Here is a 21839-nt window from a genome sequence, read left to right as displayed (position 1 = left end):
CGTAACATTAAAACTTATTTTGTGTGTGTATCGTAATCTAAATTCCTTTCAGTTAAATTTAAAGTTTGTTATGTTACAACCATATCCGTCAAGTCTCTCCTGTCTGTACTGAATAATGTCACATTTTAGTATTAAATATCATAACCACTAGATAGCCATTTGTTACTTTGTGAGTAGGTGGTGAATTAGAACCAATAAAAAGATGTTTTTCCATTGTAATATCCCGTTTTTTTTTTCAGAGGGTGGGAACAAATTAATTTGTATTTATTTCATTTCTATGGGAAAAGTTGATTTGCGATACGAGTAAATCGACATACGAGCTCAGTCCCGAAACGCATTATACTCATATCTCAAGGTATTATTGTACAAGGCGAGATTCATCAGGTTTATTGATCGTGACCACAATACAGTTTATTTGTAGGCAATGGCAGAGCAGATTAAAAGTGTGTTTGTGCTGCAAACCGGTCAGAATATAAATATTACAAGCAAAAGACTGATTGCAAGCAAACAAGGTCATGTAGGGATATTTACACTTTTCCTTCTGAGGCCCAACTTTGTAAACTTTGTATACATCTTTAATGTATCCTTCTAACATTACTGTGAAGCATTGAATAGAACGTACGTACAGTCCAAATCCAGTCTCATCTGGAATCCTCAATTCTGCTATTCATGAAATGAGTCGGTTCAATTTAGCTCTTGGAAATTTGGTATTTTTGAGCTCCCCAAACATTAGTGAAGAAGGCAGAAATGGAGGAAAATAGCAGTAGTAAAAGGGAGGAGGTCGTTCGTCCATGTAATTGTCCAAACTTTGTTTTTTTGGTTTTTATCCAGGTTTATTTGGAGACTTTTTTCATCCTCTGGTCGAGAGCAGCAAAATTTTCCTCAATGGTTCCCAGGTTTTCCTTCATCGTCTGCTGGACCTGACACAAAAAAATCGGAATGAGGGTGTGTAGTTGAGGTGAGGAAGTTAAGATAATAAATATAGTTAACACTAGAGGTGCATCGATCACAATTTTCTGGGCATAAACCAATTTTTAAAAAGTGTGACTTGCCAATCTTGGTGTTTTTTACACACCATTAACATTCAAACCAACCTTGTTTTAATGTAAAACAACAAATATTAAAATAAATAAATTGTTCATGTAGTTTAAACTGTTTCAGACACATTTTAAGGTCTGACTACCATTTTAGATGAAAATATTTTTTTAATTAAAAAAATATATATTATGATTATGATTATTATTTACCAGTGTCAGCAAGGTGTTGTTGTCCTTCAGAGAATTGTTGATCATCTGCTGAGTGGTGTCCAGATGAGTGAGCAGTTGGCCAAACTGCATAGCTGTAAGATAAATATTTTTTTAATAAAAATAAAAATAAAAATCCATAATTTACTAGCTGTCTTTTACAGCAATAAATTTCCAATCCATTTGAACTTGAAGGGTCAAATGAACTCATGTTCCCTGTTCAAAATGGGTTGGATTTCTATCACTGTCAATTGGCACTAAAATATTTATATTTTAATCCTTTGTATACAATTTGAAAACATTGCGATGCGAATATTCTAATACATGTGTCAAAGTGGCGGCCCGGGGGCCAAATCTGGCCCCCCGCATCATTTTGTGCGGCCCGAGAAAGTAAATCATGAGTGCCGACTTTCTGTTTTAGGATCAAATTCAAATGAAGAGTTTAGATGTATATTACATTTCCTGATTTTCCCCCTTTTAAAGCAATAATTGTCATTTTTTAATCTTTTTTTTTTCCTGTGTTTTTAGTTCAAAAATCATTTTGTAAAATCTAAAAATATATTTAAAAGAAAGCTAAAATAAACATTGTTTTAGATCCATAAAAAAATGAATATTCAGGGCTTTTAATCCAGTTCTTTTAATACATGTATAAAAAAAACCTAAATATATCTAAAATGGTCCGGCCCACATGAAATCGAGTTGACAGTTGACGTTAACGCGGCCCGCGAACCAACCCGAGTCTGACACCCTTGTTCTAATACCTCAAACGCGCATCTTCATTCATTTTCCCCCATTGAAATGAATAGGAAAAAGCACATTAGTCATGTTACGCGTACCTTGCTCGTGCATCTCCTTGACCGTGGTCAACCGCTGGACCACCTGGGGGACGGAAGAAGACATGGCCTCCCACTTCTTCACCGTGTCATACAGCTGCGACAGCTAAAAACAACACATGGGCGCTTAATTAAAATAGCAAATCCCGAACGGGCACGCGAGGAAGATCAAAATCGCCAACCTTGCTTTGCGTGTCGGCGTCCTCGATTGCCGTTTTGTGTTTGGCTATCTCGTTCATCTTTCCCAGCACGCTCTAAAAGGAATGAAGTCACAGAAGACGTCGTGCACGGTGTGTCATTGTTATAGTGGCTTTCTCTGTTTATGATTTTAATTTCATGAAAGAAGTTTTTAATTAACATTTGATTCTTTTGCCATTTTATGCTCATAAAAAAATACTTACTTAAATTCAAAGTATCCCAATATTTCTGTCATTTTTGAATTCACGACCCCCAAATTTAATCACCTATTTCATTTTAAATACACATTAGTTTTTAAAAAAAAATCTTTCAAACAACCCTTAGACCACAGGTGTCAAAGTGGCGGCCCGGGGGCCAAATCTGGCCCGCCACATCATTTTGTGCGGCCCGAGAAAGTAAATCATGAGTCCCGACTTTTTCTTTTAGGATCAAATTCAAAATAATATAAATGTGTATTATATTTCCCTGATTTTCCCTTTTTTAAATCAATAATTGCATTTTTTTAATCCAAGTTCAAAAAGCATTTCATCTAAAAATATTTTCTGTTTTACACTTTAATATTGAACATAACTTTAAAAAGACGTTTTCCCCTTCTAAGAAAAAAAAAGCTCAAATAAACATTGTTCTAGATCTATGAAAAAAACTGAAGATTTAGGGTTTTTAATCTAGTTCTTTTAATCAAATTAAAAAAAAATATTATATCTAAAATGGTCTGGCCCACATGAAATCGAGTTGACGTTAATGCGGTCCGCAAACCAACCCGAGTTTGACACCCTTGGTATAGACGGTCATATGGAACTGAATGCATTTCTTATTGACTTAAATTAGATTTACAAGGTTATGAGCCACATGTAGTGGTGGAATAAGTTGAAAAAATATATTGTATCTACACCTAATTATAAAGCGTACATAAAAAACAATGTATTTTTGGTGGTTTGTTGTTAATTGTACCTGCAGCCTGGCCTCCACTTGATCCAAAGTTGCCGAGTCCAGTGCACTGACCCTGGCCTGAAGGAGTTCCAAAGTATCCTGAAAGAGGAAATTTCACCCCAGTTAAGTGTGGCCCTTTTCAGGCAACTTTGCTACATCAACTGATGTCATCTCTAAAGTGTGACCTCCCTCCTCTGGCGACAGAGGAAGGCGACGACAACTTAAAGCGGACGACTCACCGTCAGACTGACTCCTTGCATGCCGGCGCTCAGAGGACCCTGCGTTAGAAACGCCAAAGAAGACCGTGTGGGTTAAACACGGTCAGAGCAATTGAGGTGCGTGCTTGTGTTTCCATAGAAAAAAGGCAGCATGAATACAGTTTGAACATGAACGAGAGACAAAGAAATAGTGGCAAGACCTGCTTGTCTGATGTTGAGCCAACAGCCATTTCCAGGTCCACTAGGCGCTTCTCCAGTTCTGCCATCTGCAGGGGGAACAAGGAAGTGCACTTCAATATAGATTCGTCAATTTGTCTTTTAAGTGGGGTACGACCACGAGTAGTTCAGTTACTTCCGCCTCCAAAATAATAACCTCAGTTTAAACACGGTCAAATCACTGCTTATGTTGTTGCTAATTTTTTACACATCAGTTTTTATCTCTTCCGTCGTTAATCGTGAACATATCGCGATGACATTTGAGGACGTATATTTATTGATCCAACGACTCCGACATTGTATTTGTATTTTTATGTATCAGGGCTCATGAATTATTATTGTTTGTTGCTATAGGTTAGGCCAAGGGTGTCAGACTCGGGTTGGTTCGCGGGCCGCGTTAACATCAACTCGATTTCATGTGGGCTGGACCATTTTAGATAGATTTTTTTATTTTAATTGGATTATAAGAACTCGATAAAAAGCCCTGAATATTCAGTTTTTTATAGATCTAAAACAAAGTTTATTTTAGCTTTTTTTAAATATATTTTTAGATTTTACAAAATGATTTTTGAACTAAAAATACAGAAAAAATGATTAAAAAATGACAATTATTGATTTAAAAGGGGGAAAATCAGGAATTTTAATATACATCTATACTCTTCATTTTAATTTGATCCTAAAACAGAAAGTCGGCACTCATGATTGACTTTCCCGGGCCACACAAAATGATGCGGCGGGCCAGATTTGGCCCCCGGGCCGCCACTTTGACACTACTGGGATAGGCGTTAGCCAGTAAAGGGCACTGTTCGTCACCGCATTTAGCCTGTAATAGCACACTAGTACCTTAGCAGCGTCATTGAACTTCTCCTGCTCTGGTCTGCTGTGTAGCTCGTAGAGGACCACTCCGTCCGGACCCTTCGCCGGCGCCTTGGCGTCTCCTGCCGAGCAGGTGCGACTGCCCTTGGCTGTCTCCAGTTGCGTGAGCAAGCGCCTGAGGAAAGACGCACTCCGATGGTTAGCAGGTGGTCGGCGGGTTCGCGATGGCGTTCGCGGCTCACCTGGTCAGCGCTCCATCCGGATCTGCCAGATTGATGTGCGCCTGCGGTCCCAGTAGCGAGTCCAGGTGATTAGAAAGTAGCTGTTGCTTGAGGTTGGCTGCCTGCTGGGCAAGTACCACTGGGGTCAGGCGCTCCTCCGCGTTGCTTTCTTTGGTGATGGCCTGGCGACACATGAATCAATGTGATATAAGAAAAAAAATCTTGTTCTTCAGAGAACAAGATTTTAATATTACCGTATTTTCTCGCATATTAGCCGCCTCCACGTATAAGCCGCACCCTTAAAATTGCCTTAAATGATTTTTATAATTTCTCTTGTATAAGACGCACCTTGATTCACTTTTTAAAATATATTTTTAGATTTTACAAAATGATTTTTGAACTAAAAACAGAAAAAATGGATTAAAAAATTACAATTATTGATTTAAAAGGGGGAAAATCAGGAAATTTAATATACATCTATACTCTTCATTTTAATTTGATCCTAAAACAGAAAGTTGGCACTCATGATTTACTTTCCCGGGCCACACAAAATGATGCGGCGGGCCAGATTTGGCCCCCAGGCCACCACTTTGACTCGTGACGTAAACAAATTAAAAAAGGAAGTCATGTGAGCAGTACACCGTAGCCTCGATTCAGTCAATTTTTTTGAGCGACAAATACGACGTATATGCGAGAAAATCCGGTAAAGATTTACAAAAATATTGCGGTCCTGCATGACTTTAAATGACCAGTCACTTGTCCAACAAGGTGTTCCCTATGATTCGAAACAGGTTACCTGGATGGTGTCCACCTCCTGACAGAGCTCCTGGATCTCATTCACTAAACGTTGATATTTCTGCTGGGGCGTCTCCTTGATGCCGCATCCCTCTCCCAGCTGCAGCGCAACAAGGCAAGAACACAAAGAACATTTCTATTTTTCATGTTCAGGACGAGCAATTATTGTGGAATTATCCCCAAAACGTGAAAGAACACGACATCCCAGAACAGACAGTACTCACAATTTCAAATTCGCCAGACTCGTAACCCACTCTTCGGCTTCTGCTGATTCTGTCTGAGAAGTCTGCGCAAAAGGATAACGACAACGGGGAGATAAAGCAAAGCACGAAAGTGAACGCCTTAGTCAAAAGCTAAAGTAGTTAGTGGACATTTTTGGTAAATTAATCATGGCGAGACTGACCCAGTCCTTTAGTGTTGACATGCTTGTCCTTGAACTTGTCGTAAGCGGCATTAGGGTTGACCACGATCCTCTCCACGCTGTCGCTGCACAACTCTTCCTGTTATCGGGAGGACAAATCAAAGTCAGTTGTGTGTGTACGGAATACAAAAGTACGCAGAGGGTCCTCCGTTTACCCGGGTCATGATTTATGAAATTTTGAGGTGGGAAACCATGAGATTTAGATGTTTCTCTGCTTATTTTTGTCTATTTGAGTGCTTGATATTCAAAATTCAAGTCCAAATTATGACACCTGCATGGAATTTCCCAAATACGCGATGAATAAAGTTATCCAATCCAATCCAATGAGCAAAAGTGACGGAAAAAACACTTCATAGGCAAATAAAGGACCCTCTGTATTTAGGACATTAAAAAAAAGAAAATTACCACCACCCAACAATATCCCTGTATATAGGTGTTCTTGGAAATTAATATGATTGGAAAAAAAAAATGAATGACAAAATTACAACAATGCAGATTAGTTCTTGGCGAAATTTCTTTGGTGATTTCACGGAGATTAAAAAGGATTGCAGCACTAAAACTCATCATGACGTTATGGAACACCAAGTACGGATGCGTTGAAGAACCAAAAAAAAGTCTATACGGCTTGAGAATTACGATGAACTGAAGATTTTGGATCAAAACACCACGGAGAGACAGGCATGATATAACCAGGTTACATGGATGCAGGCAGGGAGGGATGGATGGGTGGATAGATGGATGCATGGAACCGGGATGGAGGGTAAGTTAGGCTCTTACCAGCTCCTTGGGTTTCCAAAGAGAGTTAGAAAGAGCATAAAAACGGTTGCGGGGTGGGAGAGAAAGACAACACGTATTAATACGGTTATCACACAAACACATACACCCAAACACTCAAAACAGGATCAGCTGACTGGGATCAGGGAAAGAAGATAAGAAAGCAAGCAGTAAATGCTTCAGTGAGCACCCCGAAATCATCCAATAACATCTCCTGTTCTATCTCTCTTCCCAAAGTCAAGACACAGTGTGAGGGGGATCCGAATTCAGTCTATACCAAGGGTGTCAAACTCGGGTTGGTTCGCGGACCGCGTTAACGTCAACTCGATTTCATGTGGGCCGGACCATTATAGATATAATATTTAGATTTATATTTTTTTTAATTGGATTATAAGAACTGGATCAAAAGCCCTAAATATTTAGTTTTATTTATAGATATAAAACTGTTTATTTGAACTTTTTTTCTTAGTAAGGGAAAACATCTAATAATCATTTGTTTTTCATTTCAAATGGAAACAATTTTTTTGTAATTATTCAATATTAAAGTGGAAAAACGAAAATATTTTATATATTTATTTTTAGATTTTACAAAATGCTTTTTGACCTAAAAACACCAAAAGAAAATGGATAAAAAATTGTAATTATTGATTTAAAAAGGGAAAAAAATCAGGAAAATAATCTTCATTTGAATTTGATCCTAAAACAGAAAGTTGGCACTCATTATTTAATTACTCGGGCCGCACAAAATGATGCGGCGGGCCAGATTTGGCCCCTGGGCCGCCACTTTGACACGTGCTCTATACGTACAGCAATCCTTCGAATATCGCTGTTAATGTAGCCCAGACTACTTTTTTCTACTCATAAAATAAGAACAAAAGTACCAAAAAGCCAGATAAAAGATCGACACACATGAAATCACATGCAAAAGATTCCTCGCTAAAATGACACCCAGCGTTAATATTGCATATTCACCATTCACACACACACTATTCAGCTCTTAAGATATTCAAAACGTTGCCGCTTGCATCATAGCTGGAAAAAGAAGAACTTCACGGGGCTGATTTTATTTTTTCTGACGCAGTTCCAAATAGCTGGTGGGGAAAAACTCTTTGTCACATGCATTAAGCCTGATCTTAAGATAAAGATGGGAAAAAAAGAGCGTGAAGGACTTTAAACAGCCATGTTAGTCAGAGTGAGTTTGGCCAAAAAGCAGCTGTTCCAAAGCATGACAAGTTAAATAAACTAAGAATAGTTTGTAATACAAACACTCCTTTGAACTAAGCTAAATAACCAGGAAACATTTCATCTTGTAGTTCTAAACTTTTAAAAAATAGCTCCACGTACATTGAGAAAATGATTGCAACCTTGCAATGAGCTGATTTAGCCTCTTAAGTCCCTTGATAGCAATTTTGGAAGAAAAATAGAAGAGCGATTCTAAAAAATCATGCAAGTAAAAGCACAGCATTAAAGCTTATTGGGGTTATAAAACACAGTCAATCTTACTTGTAAAAGCTAGGCTCCGAGGTGAGGTAGGTTGGGTTGGTTTGGGGTAGGTAGGGTTAAAAAAAACAAGAGTATTGGGAGGGGGAAACCCACATAAAAGGGAAAATGCCAATTAGGCTTCAATTTTTCAAATTGGAAATCCGAAAAGCTAAAATATGACAATGCCATTTTTTTTTGTTTAATCCCAATACCGTTGCAGTGGGAAAAACACGGAACTATTTTTAAATTCGAACTAGACGACTTGACATTATTATAAATGATCATGACATTTTCAAGTGTTAGTTTTTTTAGTAAGTCCACTATGAGAGGAAATGATGTTTTTATTGAGCATAGGACAATTTATTGTGATTTTTTTCAATATCCCAAATCATTTAAAAAAATAAACAGCTAAAATAATACTGGTTATTTTCCTGTATTTATTTACAGAAATCTTGCACTGAAATATTCTCTTAAATTGACAGATTGCCTGCAACAGTGCAAAAAAAAACATTGTAGAATATCTTACATTTACTTCCTGACCCTTGACCAATAGAGATAATTATCGCCAGCCTCGGGCCCACCCCTTTTTTATAACCTAATTCACCATTGACAAATCACGCTGATGGTTAGATTTTTTTAAAGCACAATTTTAATTTATTTTAAGATGTTGTCCATTTTATAACTAAATAGGTCGAACATACACAATTAGTTTGTATTTTTTTTATTTTTTTAACTTACCGATTCAAATTGAGCTTGATCATCTTCTGGCAAATCACCTGTCTCGTACACGTCCGGTTCGTTGAACGCCTGGTCCAATCACAAAACAAAAAACATTGATTGCAACAAAACCACACAAACAGCAGCATCTTTAGCCTGGCCAACGCCCCGGTGCATTCAAACACGATCTAACACAATCTACTCATTCCTCCATGATCGCTTTTAATGCACCAAAAGCTCAGCATTCGGCAGGTAAGATCGTACATAAATATCATTTATAAATCCACGTCATAACATTAAAACAGATAGGTCAATGTCACCAAATGCTAGTCGTTTTTAGCCTGATCTAGGTTAGCTTGCTAAGTAGTAGCCACTTACAATTCCAGGTAGATTTGCGTATTTGGGATCAGCCATTGTATCGATAATAGAGACAACACGGAAGGCGACACAAAATAAGTTATTGATCGATTAAGTGGGCCGAAATGTGCTAAAAAGGCGATCGAGTGACAACTAGACGTTTCGGAGGGTGATGTGGTCAATGGGTTGAGTTGACGAAGGGTGCGTTCGGTTTATTCAACGCGTCCGCGCAGAGGCGGTGATGGTGTAGATCTGCAATGAGGAAACGACAGAGGGAGGCGCTGTTGAGTAAATTAAACGCAAATGACCTGCCATGTAATGCGCACGCGCAGTTTGTAGCCAAACCACAAACCTACGAAATGCGAGTTAAAGCGGTTTTGTTTTTTCGCAATAACTAGTCAATCTAAAAATTTAAATGTTCTCTTATATAAAATAATCAAATCAAAACGTTTTCATCTGCATGGTCAGGAGTGATGGCAAGAGTAACCGTGCGATGGCGTCAAAGATCCATTCAAATTCAAAGAAGACGTGCAGAATCAGGTTTGTGGAAATGTTTGAGTTTGGCGTTTTCAGGAATCGGCTCAGTTTCGCAAAAATTGGACAAATCTTTAAAAACGGGCTTGATTTTTTTTTTTGCCCACCACCGGTTTGTAGTAACTAACCATGGAAATTTGACCGTTCCTGTGTTGTTTTTTCATCTTATCGAAGATGAGTTTTTGTAAAAAACGGTTTAATATTTAACTTGAATGTTTCAATATTGTGTGGCGGTTTTATTTGAATCGTGGAATGAATTCACTTTTTTTGTATGCTTTATTTATGATGTAATGATTTCACATAACTTTGCACGTTTATTAAGATTACACTTGGAAGGTTTTAATCACAAAATGCATAATATGTACACTATCTTTTAAATATGGGTGATCAACATTTCATATAAGATTCAACTATATAAACCTCAGACGATAGTAGACGTTCAATCATTATTGCTCTTTTTATCATTAGCAAATAAAAAAATACTACATTTTAGCAATGTCATCATTTACTATCAATTGTTTTCCATTTCCTAGTTCCATGCACTGCACACCTTAAATAGATAGTAAAAATCTCCAACTATAAAATGAACGCATTGCAAAATGATTGTCAAGTTTGCTGTTATCATAAGGAGCCTCAGGCTGTCTCATATGCTCGTATCTCAAGGTAAGCAATTGCTCGGAATTTTCCTCGTATTTTGGGGCACTCTTATATCAAAATATTACTGTACACACATTTTTTTTAGTTTTATAATGATGAACGCTATGATAAATCACATCAGTCGCAGCATCGGCCCTTTTTTTTTGGGAGGAGGACAAAGGGTGCCAGAGCTTCGGCTAGTGGTGCTGATGAGAGAATGTCAGCTGCCCCGCCCACTCCGAGCGAGCAAGAGCGAGCGAGAGAGAGAAAGATGCGAGCATGCTGCTTTAGCAGTCGCTGTCGACCGGACCAGTTTGGACTGTTCTCCCCCCATTGCAACTCTCCGCCATCTGTTCACCACCAAATTAAGCCTGGGGGTTATTTTCTTACCTTCTTTCTCATATTTCCCCCTCTTTATTTTTCCCTCCATGCGTTTGAACGTGAATAAAACCCTCGTAGTATTCAGTCCAATCTCACAAATGCATCGGCTGGCGTGTGCGTAGGACAGCATCCAGTGGGGAACACGTTGCAGGGAGATTTGAATTTTGCACTTTTTCTTCTCTTTTATTTTAATCTGACAATGGCTGACAGTAATGCCGAATGCAATATTAAGGTGCTGTGTCGTTTCCGTCCACTCAGCCGCTCAGAAATCCTGCGTGGAGATAAGTTCATCCCGGTGTTCCAAGGTGAAGATGCCGTTCTCTTTGGGGTAAGTTCTTTTTTTTTTTTTTTAAATTCTATGCAAAAGCCTTGATTGTTGTCATAAGGTCAATTAGCGCACATGATCAGTATAGCGTCAGATCAATATGACAATCTACCAATACAGATCTAAAAGGATTGTGATGCTTTAGAACATATTTCTGACCTTAATAGTCCTTTTAAAAATGCGCTTTGATTGATTGATCGACGTGAGGACGCAACGCAATGCCTGATTGTGATTTACCAGCTGCTGTCAGTGCAATGGCAGTCCAGGGAAATGCTTGAGGCTCCATATTTTCATCTATTTTATTTTAAATACGTTCACCTTGCGTTTTGAAGATGGACCATGTGACATGCTGGGAGCAGGTGGAGGATTTTTGGGGTGTGTTAACATGTAAATGTGCTCATCCTTTGAATGGGAGGTCTGAATCCACACCCATCTGGTATGAGGATGGAGAGGAAAGTGATGGTGGAGATAGCCCAAAATTGCCATCGCCACTCCGCCAGATTTAAAATTAGGATTCCACATCCGTCTGGTCCGTTTTCTATCTCACTCATTAGCGTTGGAGGGGAGCAAGAGTCTATTTGAGTTGACTTTGTAATGGCTGCACCCTTGACTTTTCATACGTTTTGGGACACATCGTTCTATTTTTTTTTTGTGGCTCGTGTCCTCATTAGGGTCAAATTTGGTCCTAAGTGACTTTTGACAAGAGGGACAAGGGCTATCAAATAATGGTCAAAAGCCATTTCCAGTGCACGACCAATCTTTGGGAAGTAATGGAGTTTTATTTTGAGCAGAAGCGGGCAGCATTGAATTACATAACATGTTGACAAACACACAGAAGGGCCTATTAACATGATAATCGGACATAGGCTTTGTCATCATCATTGACTCGACAAAAGCCTAATTGTCATCATACCCAGAAACTGCGTATGACGAAATTGGTAGTGCTTCTCCATAAGGGCCGTTTTCCCGGCAAAAGACCCAAATAAGTGCTAATTTCGGACTCGTAATTTGGCATTCTGCCGTGATGGATACATCGCATCCGGGTGCGGTCGATTGGTCGCCGGTCTTTTGGTCAGTGAAACTGCTCATGGCCATTGTTGGCTTTTATTGATGCGTAGACAGTGTTGTTTTACCTTGTTTTGTCGCCGGTCTTTTGGTCGCCGGTCTTTTGGTCGCCGGTCTTTTGGTCGCCGGTCTTTTGGTCGCGGTCTTTTGGTCACCCCGACTGCGACAACGGGCGACCAAAAGACCGGCGACCAAAAGACCGGCGACCAAAAGACCGGCGACAAAACAAGGTAAAACAACACGGTCTACGCATCAATAAAAGCCAACAATGGCCATGAGCAGTTTCACTGAGCCGACGTGTGAGTGTAGAAGAGTTTGTATGTACATACGTTATCCCTTTAAGAAGCTACGTCAGTCAGGGTCTTAATAAGTTCTCCAACAAAAAACAATAAAAGTCCGGGAAATTTGGAGCTTTTCTTTAGCCTAATAATTACTAGGGCCTTAAGAATGACTAAATAGTAATTCGCAGTTTGTATTTAGGGAATTTGAGCAACGATTTAAATGGTAATTATCACTTACCTTCCGGGCGAGCAAAAGATCGGCGACCAAAAGACCGGCGACCAATCGACCGGCGACCAATCGACCGGCGACCAAAAGACCGGCGATCAAAAGACCGGCGACCAAAAGACCGGCGACCAATCAACCGTGTACCCATCGCATCACCCCCCTGAGCGGATCACTTACCTCTCACTGTCTTTCACTTACCTTCAGTCAGCCAGTAGGAGGCAGATCACCGCCCAATGTCTATTCGTAAATACCTCACCCCGAAGTTATTCCGCAGAAAGGATTGTGTGTCGTGTTACCGCAAGTTTAGAGTCCTGATAGATGTGGGAAAAAAACTGTCCTTAAGCCTATTTGTCCGTATTTTGTGGGACCTATAGCGTCTGGCAGAGTGCAGCAGCTGAAACAGATTGTGACCAGGGTGGTATGGGTCCCCGATGATGTTCCTGGCTCCGCTGAGGTATCGAGGGCTGGCAATGTCTTCCAGTGAGGGCAGAGAGCAGCCGACGATCTTCTGGGCAGTGTTAATCACTTTTTACATGGCCTTTTTGTCTGCTGCCGTGCCTCCAGCATACCACACTGTGATGTAGTATGCCAGGATGCTCTCCACAGTGGCTCATAGAAGGTTAGCAGAAGCTTTTACCAACGTCTTTAGTCAACCTCAGATTTTTCACACTGCCCATCAATTAGCACGAACAGGCGATACGATCTTCATTTTGCACTCAAACCTTAAAGAAATTGTAATTGCGGTGAAAAATAAAAGCCGGCGTACCGTAATTATGAATCCTTTTGAGCTTCTGGTCGCTTTTGAGAGGGTTCTTAAAATCGTGCCTGCGGAGTTAATAATGGCTTTATGATGGGGATAAATGACTTCTATTTTCTTTTGTTATGGCCGTCGAATGGTTTGAAAATTCATTCTATGTTACGATTCCTAGCCAAAAGTATTTGTAGTGCTGATCTTTTTGCATTTGTAATTGCTTTTTTTAAGGATGAGTTAAAAAGTTTGCTCACAGGGAAAGTTCTGTTCTACGTTTTTTGCTATAATCTTAAAGAAGATGTCCCAAGTGGGCTTCTTGCATCTAGATTAGATCGGGGTTAACAATGTCATGCCGTCAAAAGTTTTTTACTCATTAGAACGTTCTCGTTTCGACGCCCGTTTTCAGTCCACTTGCAAGTTTTTAAGTGGATGCGCGCTGTGCTGTTGACGGCTTGTTGTGCTCGGAATGGAATGGATGCAAAGACATCTCCAGGGGAGGGTGTCGGGGGGTCTGTACTTGAACATGAAGAAGTGGTGATGCTTGACTGATAAGAGATGCACCATCGCTGTTATTTTCCAGCGTACTCATGGAGTCGTAGTGACACTGACAAGTGGGATTTTGTGGGTCTTTTAATGCAGTGGAGCTAAATAAGGTAACGGACGCCATGGTTCAGATTTGCCCTGAAGCCGGTCTGACAGGATGGCATGGAAGTTGGTGCACTTGTCTATCATAAGTAGAGCTAAAAAAAAATAGTCGGATAGGCATGTGATGTAAAAATGTTGGTTTTGAAGGAGCTTTTTCAGGAACTTTTAGTTAAGATGTTAAAAAAATAGGCATGGAATATAACGTTATGTTCATTTTAGTCCTTCAATAACGGATTCAGCCTTAAATTTGTGGTTGTCATCTAATTTTAATGAAATGTATACAATGGGTTGGGACAATATTTTAGAATTTAGTTTCCCTTAGATATCGCGGAGGCTAATCTAATGGCAATGCAAGAATTTATCATTCATGGACGTTAGCAGGAATTATTAATTTCCAGCATCAGTTCCGCTATCGCCGTCAATGGCAGCCCTTGAATTAATACAGTGGTACCTCGACATACGATCTTAATCCGTTCCGGTACTGAGATCGTATGTCAAGCTTTTTGTAACTCGAGCGGACGTTTCCCATTGAAATGAACTAAAAACAAATGAATTTGTTCCAACCCTCTGAAAAAACACCAAAACAGGATCTTGGATTGGAAAAAATGTTTTATTTCTTCTAATTCGCCATCTATTAACAAAGTAACACTTAACTAGTGGTTTAATAGTAATAAAATGTGTTTAATATAACTAAAATTGGGTGGTGTTGTGTGCACGAGTATACTTCATTACCCAGAAAGCCCTCTTTTTGCCCGCGCATGCGCGTTGTGCGTTTCCTGGTCGAAACTCGTCTGAATAAATCGTTCAGTGCTCGTAGATATCTGTTTAGACGAAAGAGATGCGGCAAAAAAAGACAGTACGCTACAATTATAAACAGCCTCTCGTCATGGCCACCTGGCTTGGTCGCATCTCGAAATTTTGATCGTATCGCGGGCGAATTATTCGATCGAAATTTTTGTCGTACCACGAGCTGATCGTAGGTCGAGGTACCACTGTACATGCATTTCTGGTTTTGTGTTGGCGTGTGATAGGTGTGTTTTGAGATTTCCGTTTTTTTCCCCCCAACCATAAGTGAGGCAACTAACCGTGGTATGACCCGTTCATGCGGCCCGTGTGATGGCCTCAATAGCAATTCCAGCGTGTCACATCCACGTAGACTCGTCAGATTTGACTTCTAGCATCGCCAGCCTTTTCTTATTTTTTTTTGCCAGGTAACAGCGGCGACACGATTGCCTATAGCATTCACGCGGCCATTTCCATCATGCCAGCAATGAATAGATTCAAATGCCACGTAACCTTTCGGTAAAGCTGTAGTATTGAATTTGAAGTGACAGTCAATATCCTTGGCATTTATTACAGGCCAGGTGGCTGCAGTTTGTTGTGATGAGATTTTTTTTTTATGTTAAAGATGTTATTTGTATGTATGGTTGCCAAATATAGGAAAGATTGTAGTATGAGTCGGAACACCAGACAATTGTAAGATATTGGAATATACTTAAAATACTGGCAATAATGCCGTTGAAGCTCTCGTGAAACATTTCAATTATTTTCTGATGATTCCTCCAGTATCCAAAATGTCATGCTCAATAGGGGTTTGGTCTGTGTAAAATAACCAGTTCAAAAGAACATCTTAAATATGATGTATAATACCTAATGTATAATTTTACTTCTGCTAATCAACAACTGGAAAAGAGCAGTTTTATATCAATTTAACATAAAAAAGAACTATATTTTAATTGTTCCAGAAAATGACTAAAAATTACATTCTATTTGTAACAAATGTTCAAAAATAAATTTATTTATTTTATTTTTAAATGAAAAAAGTAATATAATGCTCTACCAAAATTCTGCTTTATTTTTTTTAATTTCTTGTTCGAAATTGACAACTATTGCTGTAATATGAACCATCAAAAAAAATGTAGATATTTCAACATTAGATGAAATTTGGCCACCACAACATCTTAACCTTCTGGTAAGAAAATTGTAATTTGTCATTAAATAGCATTAGGTTCTCACCAAATAGACTTATTCTTTTTTCAAATTGAATAATTTGACATTTTGCATTTACAAAGACACGGATATTAACTTCCTTATGATATTGACCCTAATAATGTGCTTTTGATTCATACAGTATCTCAGAAATACCATGTGCGATGATTTTTCTTAAGATTCTCCCTTCAAAGTAAGACGTGTACTCCCTATTAAAACCATGAATATCGTGAAAATTGTGAATCAGGGGGCGGCTTATACGCGAGAAATTGTAAAATTCAACGATTTTAAGGGTGTGGCTTATACGCAGATTCGGCTTATATGCGAGAAAATACGGTATTTTTGTTCTACCTACCATTGCAAATACAAAATGTATGTTTGTTCAACATTTTTAAGGCAATTCTAAGGGTGTGGCTTATATGCGAGTAAATATGGAATTAGTTTTGCCCCGAGCACGGCAGACGTTCTCATAGTAGTTGCACCCGGTCCGTATTGGCCTTAGGTTCCAGCCTTTGTTTTTTCTGCACTCCGCCATGTAGCGACACAGCTGTCAGCAGTATTTCACTGTCTGCAATCATGCGGCATCACATCGGCGAAAAAGGGTTCGGCGCCACGGCGGCGTGAGGGCTGCCGGGTGCCGTGCCGTGCTTGGAAACGGAATAAATAATAAAGGCCGTCTCCAGATAGCAAGTTTTCCTTTCCATTGGGGAGTTGATTTATCGCCATCACATGCTCACCGCCACGTGAGCGGGGGGTCCACACGATGAAAATGGATTGCATGCACATCACCTGGAGATTCAGGAGAAAGATGAGCGTTAGCTCCCGGCAGTCGTTTAACCGCAGTGGTGTCGTTTAAAAAAAACAAAAAACTATCAATGTCATATAATTCCACAGAGCTTGAGTTGAGTGGAACTCAAGTGGCATCGCTTATTATCTTTAAAGTTTATAAGATGAAGAAAGTTTGGGCCAGCACTTAACCTTCTTGCGCCGCGGCTGAACTCCGATAGAGCTTTTTAAATTTAGGTCACCGCCGCCAGTGTGGACTTTCATTGGCGGATGGCGGGGGTCATTACTTTCTCAATTTACTAGCTGGGTTTTAATGCGCCTGAGGACTGACCTGCCTCTTAAAAGGGATTCTTCCATAAACTCACTTTCTTAGGTTCTTGCGTTCAGTTTTTAATGGTAACAGCATGTTGTAAGAATAATTCAAATGTCTAGAAATAACACTATAAACCTCAATACATTACATTTCTTTTCTCTAAACACACACTACAAGCTGAAAGAGGGTAAATTTTATTTTATTAAGCGGCTATGTAGTGAAGTGCTGCCTCGATGCTAGCTCATAACTCCGCACCTATCGTCACGGTAGCAAAAAAAAACGTATAAACCTCGACCATGGAATGAAAAGGTGTAAGGTGTGCTTTTATTTTGTATTCCTGGTTTGTTTTGACCAAGTTATTTAATGATGGACAGCACATATTAATGAACATGTATATGGAAATTGTCCAAAAACAGTTTTTTTCACATTATCAAAGTAGCATGTATATAGTATACCAAACACCAAATAGAGGGTTGGCAAACACACGGCTCTCGAGCCGCATGCGGCTCCCGGGCAAAATGAAAGCAGCTCTTTGCTTCTTATATTGTTTTGCGGCTCTTTGCCTCGTTCCATGTTTCTCTTATTTTTATTCTCTCTTAAAATACACTTCAATTGATCAGGGCCCAATACAAACAAATCATAAGATATATTTAAATAATAATTTGTCAAATTGGATTTTTTAATGCTGCTTCTGACATAAGGTGTGACTCTTTGACCCTCTTATTTTCAAATTATGGCTCTTTGACTCTCTTATTTTCAATTTTTGGCTCTGACTCTCTCATTTTCAAATTTTGGCTCTTTGACTCTCTTATTTTCAAATTTTGGCTCTTTGACTCTCTTATTTTCAAATTTTGGCTCTTTGACTCTCTTGTTTTCAAATTTTGGCTCTTTGACTCTTGTTTTCAAATTTTGGCTCTTTGACTCTCTTGTTTTCAAATGTTGGCTCTTTAACTTTCTTATTTTCAAATTTAGGCTCTTTGACTCTCTTATTTTAATATTTTGGCTCTTTGACTCTTATTTTCTAATTTTTAAAATCTTTGTGTCTAACTTGTTTGCCACCCTTGACCTAATAGATCTGGTCTCTTGACATTAAAGTCCCAGTTGGAGCACTGTTTAAACCTAATTGAGCAATAATGGGTCTATGTAAACACATTTTGGCTTTTGTCCAGCTCTTTTTCAGGTGTTGCTGAGTTGTTTGCCTTGCATTTGCATCCCCTTAACCATGTTAAATTGTCTCCTCCCAATGTGCACACAAGAGAGCTCTATCGATCCGCTATTTTGTGCACACCAGTTACAATTCTATCGATTAGCTCAACTCGGCTGCCCTTCCCTAGTGTGCTTTTAGGTCATAAAAGTTTGTATGTGCACTAATGGTGTTAATTGAACCAGTTCTACGTAAAGTACCATATTTTCTCGCATATACGCAGTATTTGTCAGTAAAAAAATGATGACTCAATTGAGGGTATGGCTTATATGCGCACAAATTAGACTTGACATGCTCGAAACTGCAATGTGACAAGAAGCGCCATTTCGCAAGACAATACGGTCATTTATTTCCAAATTGAGAAAAGATGAACAGATAAGACTCATAACAAAATTTATTGTGCCGTTTATGAATAAAATTCAAGAAAAACAATAAGCCGTATCTTGCATAAAATGTAAAAAAGGTGACAATTTTGAATCGGGGGCGTCTTATACGAGAGAAATTGTAAAATTCAACGATTTTATGGCAATTTTAAGGGTACGGCTTATACGCGAATGCGGCTAATATGCGAGAAATTGCGGTATGCGATATACATAGGTCACTTATCTCTAAATTTAATGACAAGATCATTTGGAACTACTCAAACAAGCTATTCATAGTCATTACTTGGAACCCCAGTTTCTATCGCCATTGCAGCATAACACTACTTTGCGGAATTAGCTTAGCTTCCAAAGATGATTCTGGCCGCAGAAAAAGAACGCTAACACATTTTGTCTTTACTATTATAGAGGCTCCTCGGGCAGGCATTCACTTTAACCCAAATTTGCACATAAAACGAAACCACGATAATTTAAAATGCTCTCTTGCTTGGTGTTAGAAGTGCTTACCATAAATATATTAAAGGAAAATGATTGAACTTTTTTCCCCCAATTTCTCATTAAATATAATTTCTGGTATGACTAAAATTCTATCTTGTGAAAAGTGCAGTTTTTGAATTTATTTACAATCCCATAACTAATAATGAAAGACCTTGTTATGTGATGTATGACATGGTTATCTGTAAGAAAACTGGAAAATGTTGGAATTTAAGCATGGAAATGAAACAATTACAATCAAATGTACCTTTAATTTACTGGGCGTGTAACATGAACAGAAAGCACAATCACCTGGCCTTTTTTCCCTTTTAGTACAGTACAGTAATCCCTCGAATATCGCGGGTTCAACTTTTGCGGCATCACGACATTGCAGATATTTAGTAAAGTTATTTTTATTTTTAATTTTTAAAGTTCATAAAAATGTGAAAATCCATGCTGAAACTTGCAAGCGGAAGCCACTCCCCTGTCCTCTGCTTGCTATCAGGAAAACACTTGTGGCCTACAAATCTAGAACAAACAAAAAACAGCCAATCAACGTATACAGAGTCCCGTTCACCTCCAGCCTTCCAATACGGCGTTTAATGCAAAATCAATGGTATGGTATGGATAGGTCATCCATCCCCCAGCTCCCGCAAACCACGAGGAGAATCACAACTGTCCGAGGGTATCCCAGGAGCCCGCTAAAGTGCTCTAACGCTCTCGCTACCCGGCACACACCAGATCCAATTAGGACTCTGTAATGGGATTGCAGCGCCGGGTCAAGACGTGAGCTCATTTTTTTCGTCGGACGCCGCTGCCGTTGCTTGGCCGGGCGAATAATCCGTTTCCACCGGTTCGCTGTCGACTTCACCTCATGCCCTCCCCCCACATATTTTTGTCATATAGCAAAATTGATACCAAGCTTTTTTGCAAAGACGTACAGTAATCCCTCGAATATCGCGGCTTCTACTTTCGCGGCTTCACGACATTGAAGATTTTTAGTAAAGTTTTTTTTTTTTTTTAGTTCATAAAAATGTGAAAATCCATGCTGAAATTTGCAAGCGGAAGCCACTCGGAAGGGGTGACTCTAATTTAAAAAATATATATTTAAAAAAAAATATATATATTTAAAAAAAAATATATATATATATATTTAAATAGGGTTGACCCTACTTAAAAACAAATTATATCTTTTTAAATAGGGGTGACCCTAATTAAAAAATAATATTTTTTTTTTGAATAGGGGTGAACCTACTTAAAAACATATATATATATATATATATATATATATATATATATATATATATATATATATATATATATATATATATATATATATATATATAAATAGGGGTGACCCTACTTAATATATATATATATTTTTTTTTTATTATTTTTTTTGATAGGGGTGACCCTACTTAAAAACAAATATATATATTTTTTAAATAGTGGTGACCCTACTTAAAAAAAGTATATATATTTTTTAAATAGTGGTGACTCTACTTAAAAAAAATATATATATATTTTTAAATAGGGGTGACCCTACTTAGCGGCTTTTCATTTCTCGCGGCAATGTCTGGTCTACATTAACCCCGATAATCGAGGGATTACTGTATTGACAGTTTTTTTTTTTTTTTTTTTAACTAAAGCTCTATCGTACTTGAATGCTATTGTCTATCAGAGTTGCGATTATTATGGATACGAGGGAGTGCAGTGTCTGGGAAAGGCACCCTGTAAATAACGGACATCTGCCTGGGGCAGGTTGCCAATCAATCACAAAGCACATTCATCCATCTTTTCTTCATAGCGCTTGTCCTCTTTTAGGGCGCGGGTCGTTTCGGGATGCACCAATCCATATTTCATCAATGATCCACGTATCTTATGCTGCTATCCTCGTCACGTATTCTTTATTGAATTGAATGCTTTGTTTTGCCAGGTAAAAGGAGATTTAAAGCTTTGACGAGTGCACGAATGACAACAACAAACAAACACATAAATAATAAATAAATACAGAAATAAATAAGTAGGCCAAGTGAGGTCAACAGAGCGAGAACGCACCAATCGCTGAGTCTATGGACGGAATAACAAACAAACAAACAGATAATCAATATATAGTAATGATAAATAAATGATCACTAAATAATATTAGATAAATAAGTGGTCAACATAATAAATAAGCAGTATATGTAGTAGTAAGACTTGATTAGGTCCTCTGTGTAGAACATCTACTGTTAGTACTGGAGAAAATGTTAATACACAGCATTATTGAATTTACGACTATTACGTTATAAGACATTTAGAAACTTATTATAATGGAAAACAAATGTGCTCTAGCAACATTTTTTATGGCCACAAAATTTCATGGTTATGATTTCAAGCTCATCACTAGACGCAATTAAAAATATGTACAGTATGTATATTTTTTGTAGCATTATTTTGGCTTGGAAGAGGACTTTATAAGCCTGGCAGTCCACCAGGCTTATAAAGTCCACCAGGCTTATAAAGTCCTATGGCGAACCCTCCATTCTATTTGATCGAATGGTCGCGGCCATAGCTTGGATGTTTAGCACCATCAATGGCAGCTAACAAGTTAGTTGAGTTCTCTATTGAGGTTTATTGAATGTATT

The 21839-nt window shown here is 38.6% G+C and overlaps 2 protein-coding genes across 2 annotated transcripts in view; one reads left to right on the top strand and one right to left on the bottom strand.

Annotated features, from left to right (window-relative positions):
* Positions 1 to 358: 358 nt before the first annotated feature.
* On the bottom strand, positions 359 to 9472 carry dctn2 (dynactin 2 (p50)). Its single transcript, XM_077601963.1, has 14 exons — positions 9244 to 9472; positions 8887 to 8955; positions 5875 to 5971; positions 5696 to 5757; positions 5473 to 5571; positions 4698 to 4858; positions 4483 to 4630; positions 3624 to 3689; positions 3445 to 3483; positions 3227 to 3304; positions 2260 to 2331; positions 2081 to 2183; positions 1248 to 1339; positions 359 to 920 (listed from the first exon to the last, which is right to left on the bottom strand). Exons 1-14 carry the CDS (start codon positions 9277 to 9279, stop codon positions 834 to 836), a joined length of 1209 nt encoding a protein of 402 aa, XP_077458089.1. The 5' UTR covers positions 9280 to 9472; the 3' UTR covers positions 359 to 833.
* Positions 9473 to 10658: 1186 nt separating this feature from the next.
* Positions 10659 to 21839, top strand: part of kif5ab (kinesin family member 5A, b) — a 60409-nt gene continuing 49228 nt past the window's right edge. The window contains exon 1 of the mRNA XM_077601959.1: positions 10659 to 11101. Coding sequence (XP_077458085.1) covers positions 10973 to 11101 — 129 coding nt within the window. The 5' untranslated portion in view covers positions 10659 to 10972. The remainder of the gene's footprint in view (positions 11102 to 21839) is intronic.

Source organism: Stigmatopora argus, chromosome 6, assembly GCF_051989625.1.
Source record: "Stigmatopora argus isolate UIUO_Sarg chromosome 6, RoL_Sarg_1.0, whole genome shotgun sequence".
NCBI lineage: Eukaryota > Metazoa > Chordata > Actinopteri > Syngnathiformes > Syngnathidae > Stigmatopora > Stigmatopora argus.
The sequence above is the reverse complement of the archived record's forward strand: the minus strand, read 5'-3'. Positions and strand labels throughout refer to the sequence as shown.

Coding starts and splice junctions, on each gene's coding strand:
- dctn2 (XM_077601963.1), bottom strand. CDS start 9,279: ATGGCTGATCCCAAATACGCAAATCTACCTGGAATT. Junction 8,956..9,243: donor ACGCAAATCTACCTGGAATT/GTAAGTGGCTAC, acceptor TGATTGGACCAG/GCGTTCAACGAACCGGACGT. Junction 5,572..5,695: donor AGTCTGGCGAATTTGAAATT/GTGAGTACTGTC, acceptor GTTGCGCTGCAG/CTGGGAGAGGGATGCGGCAT.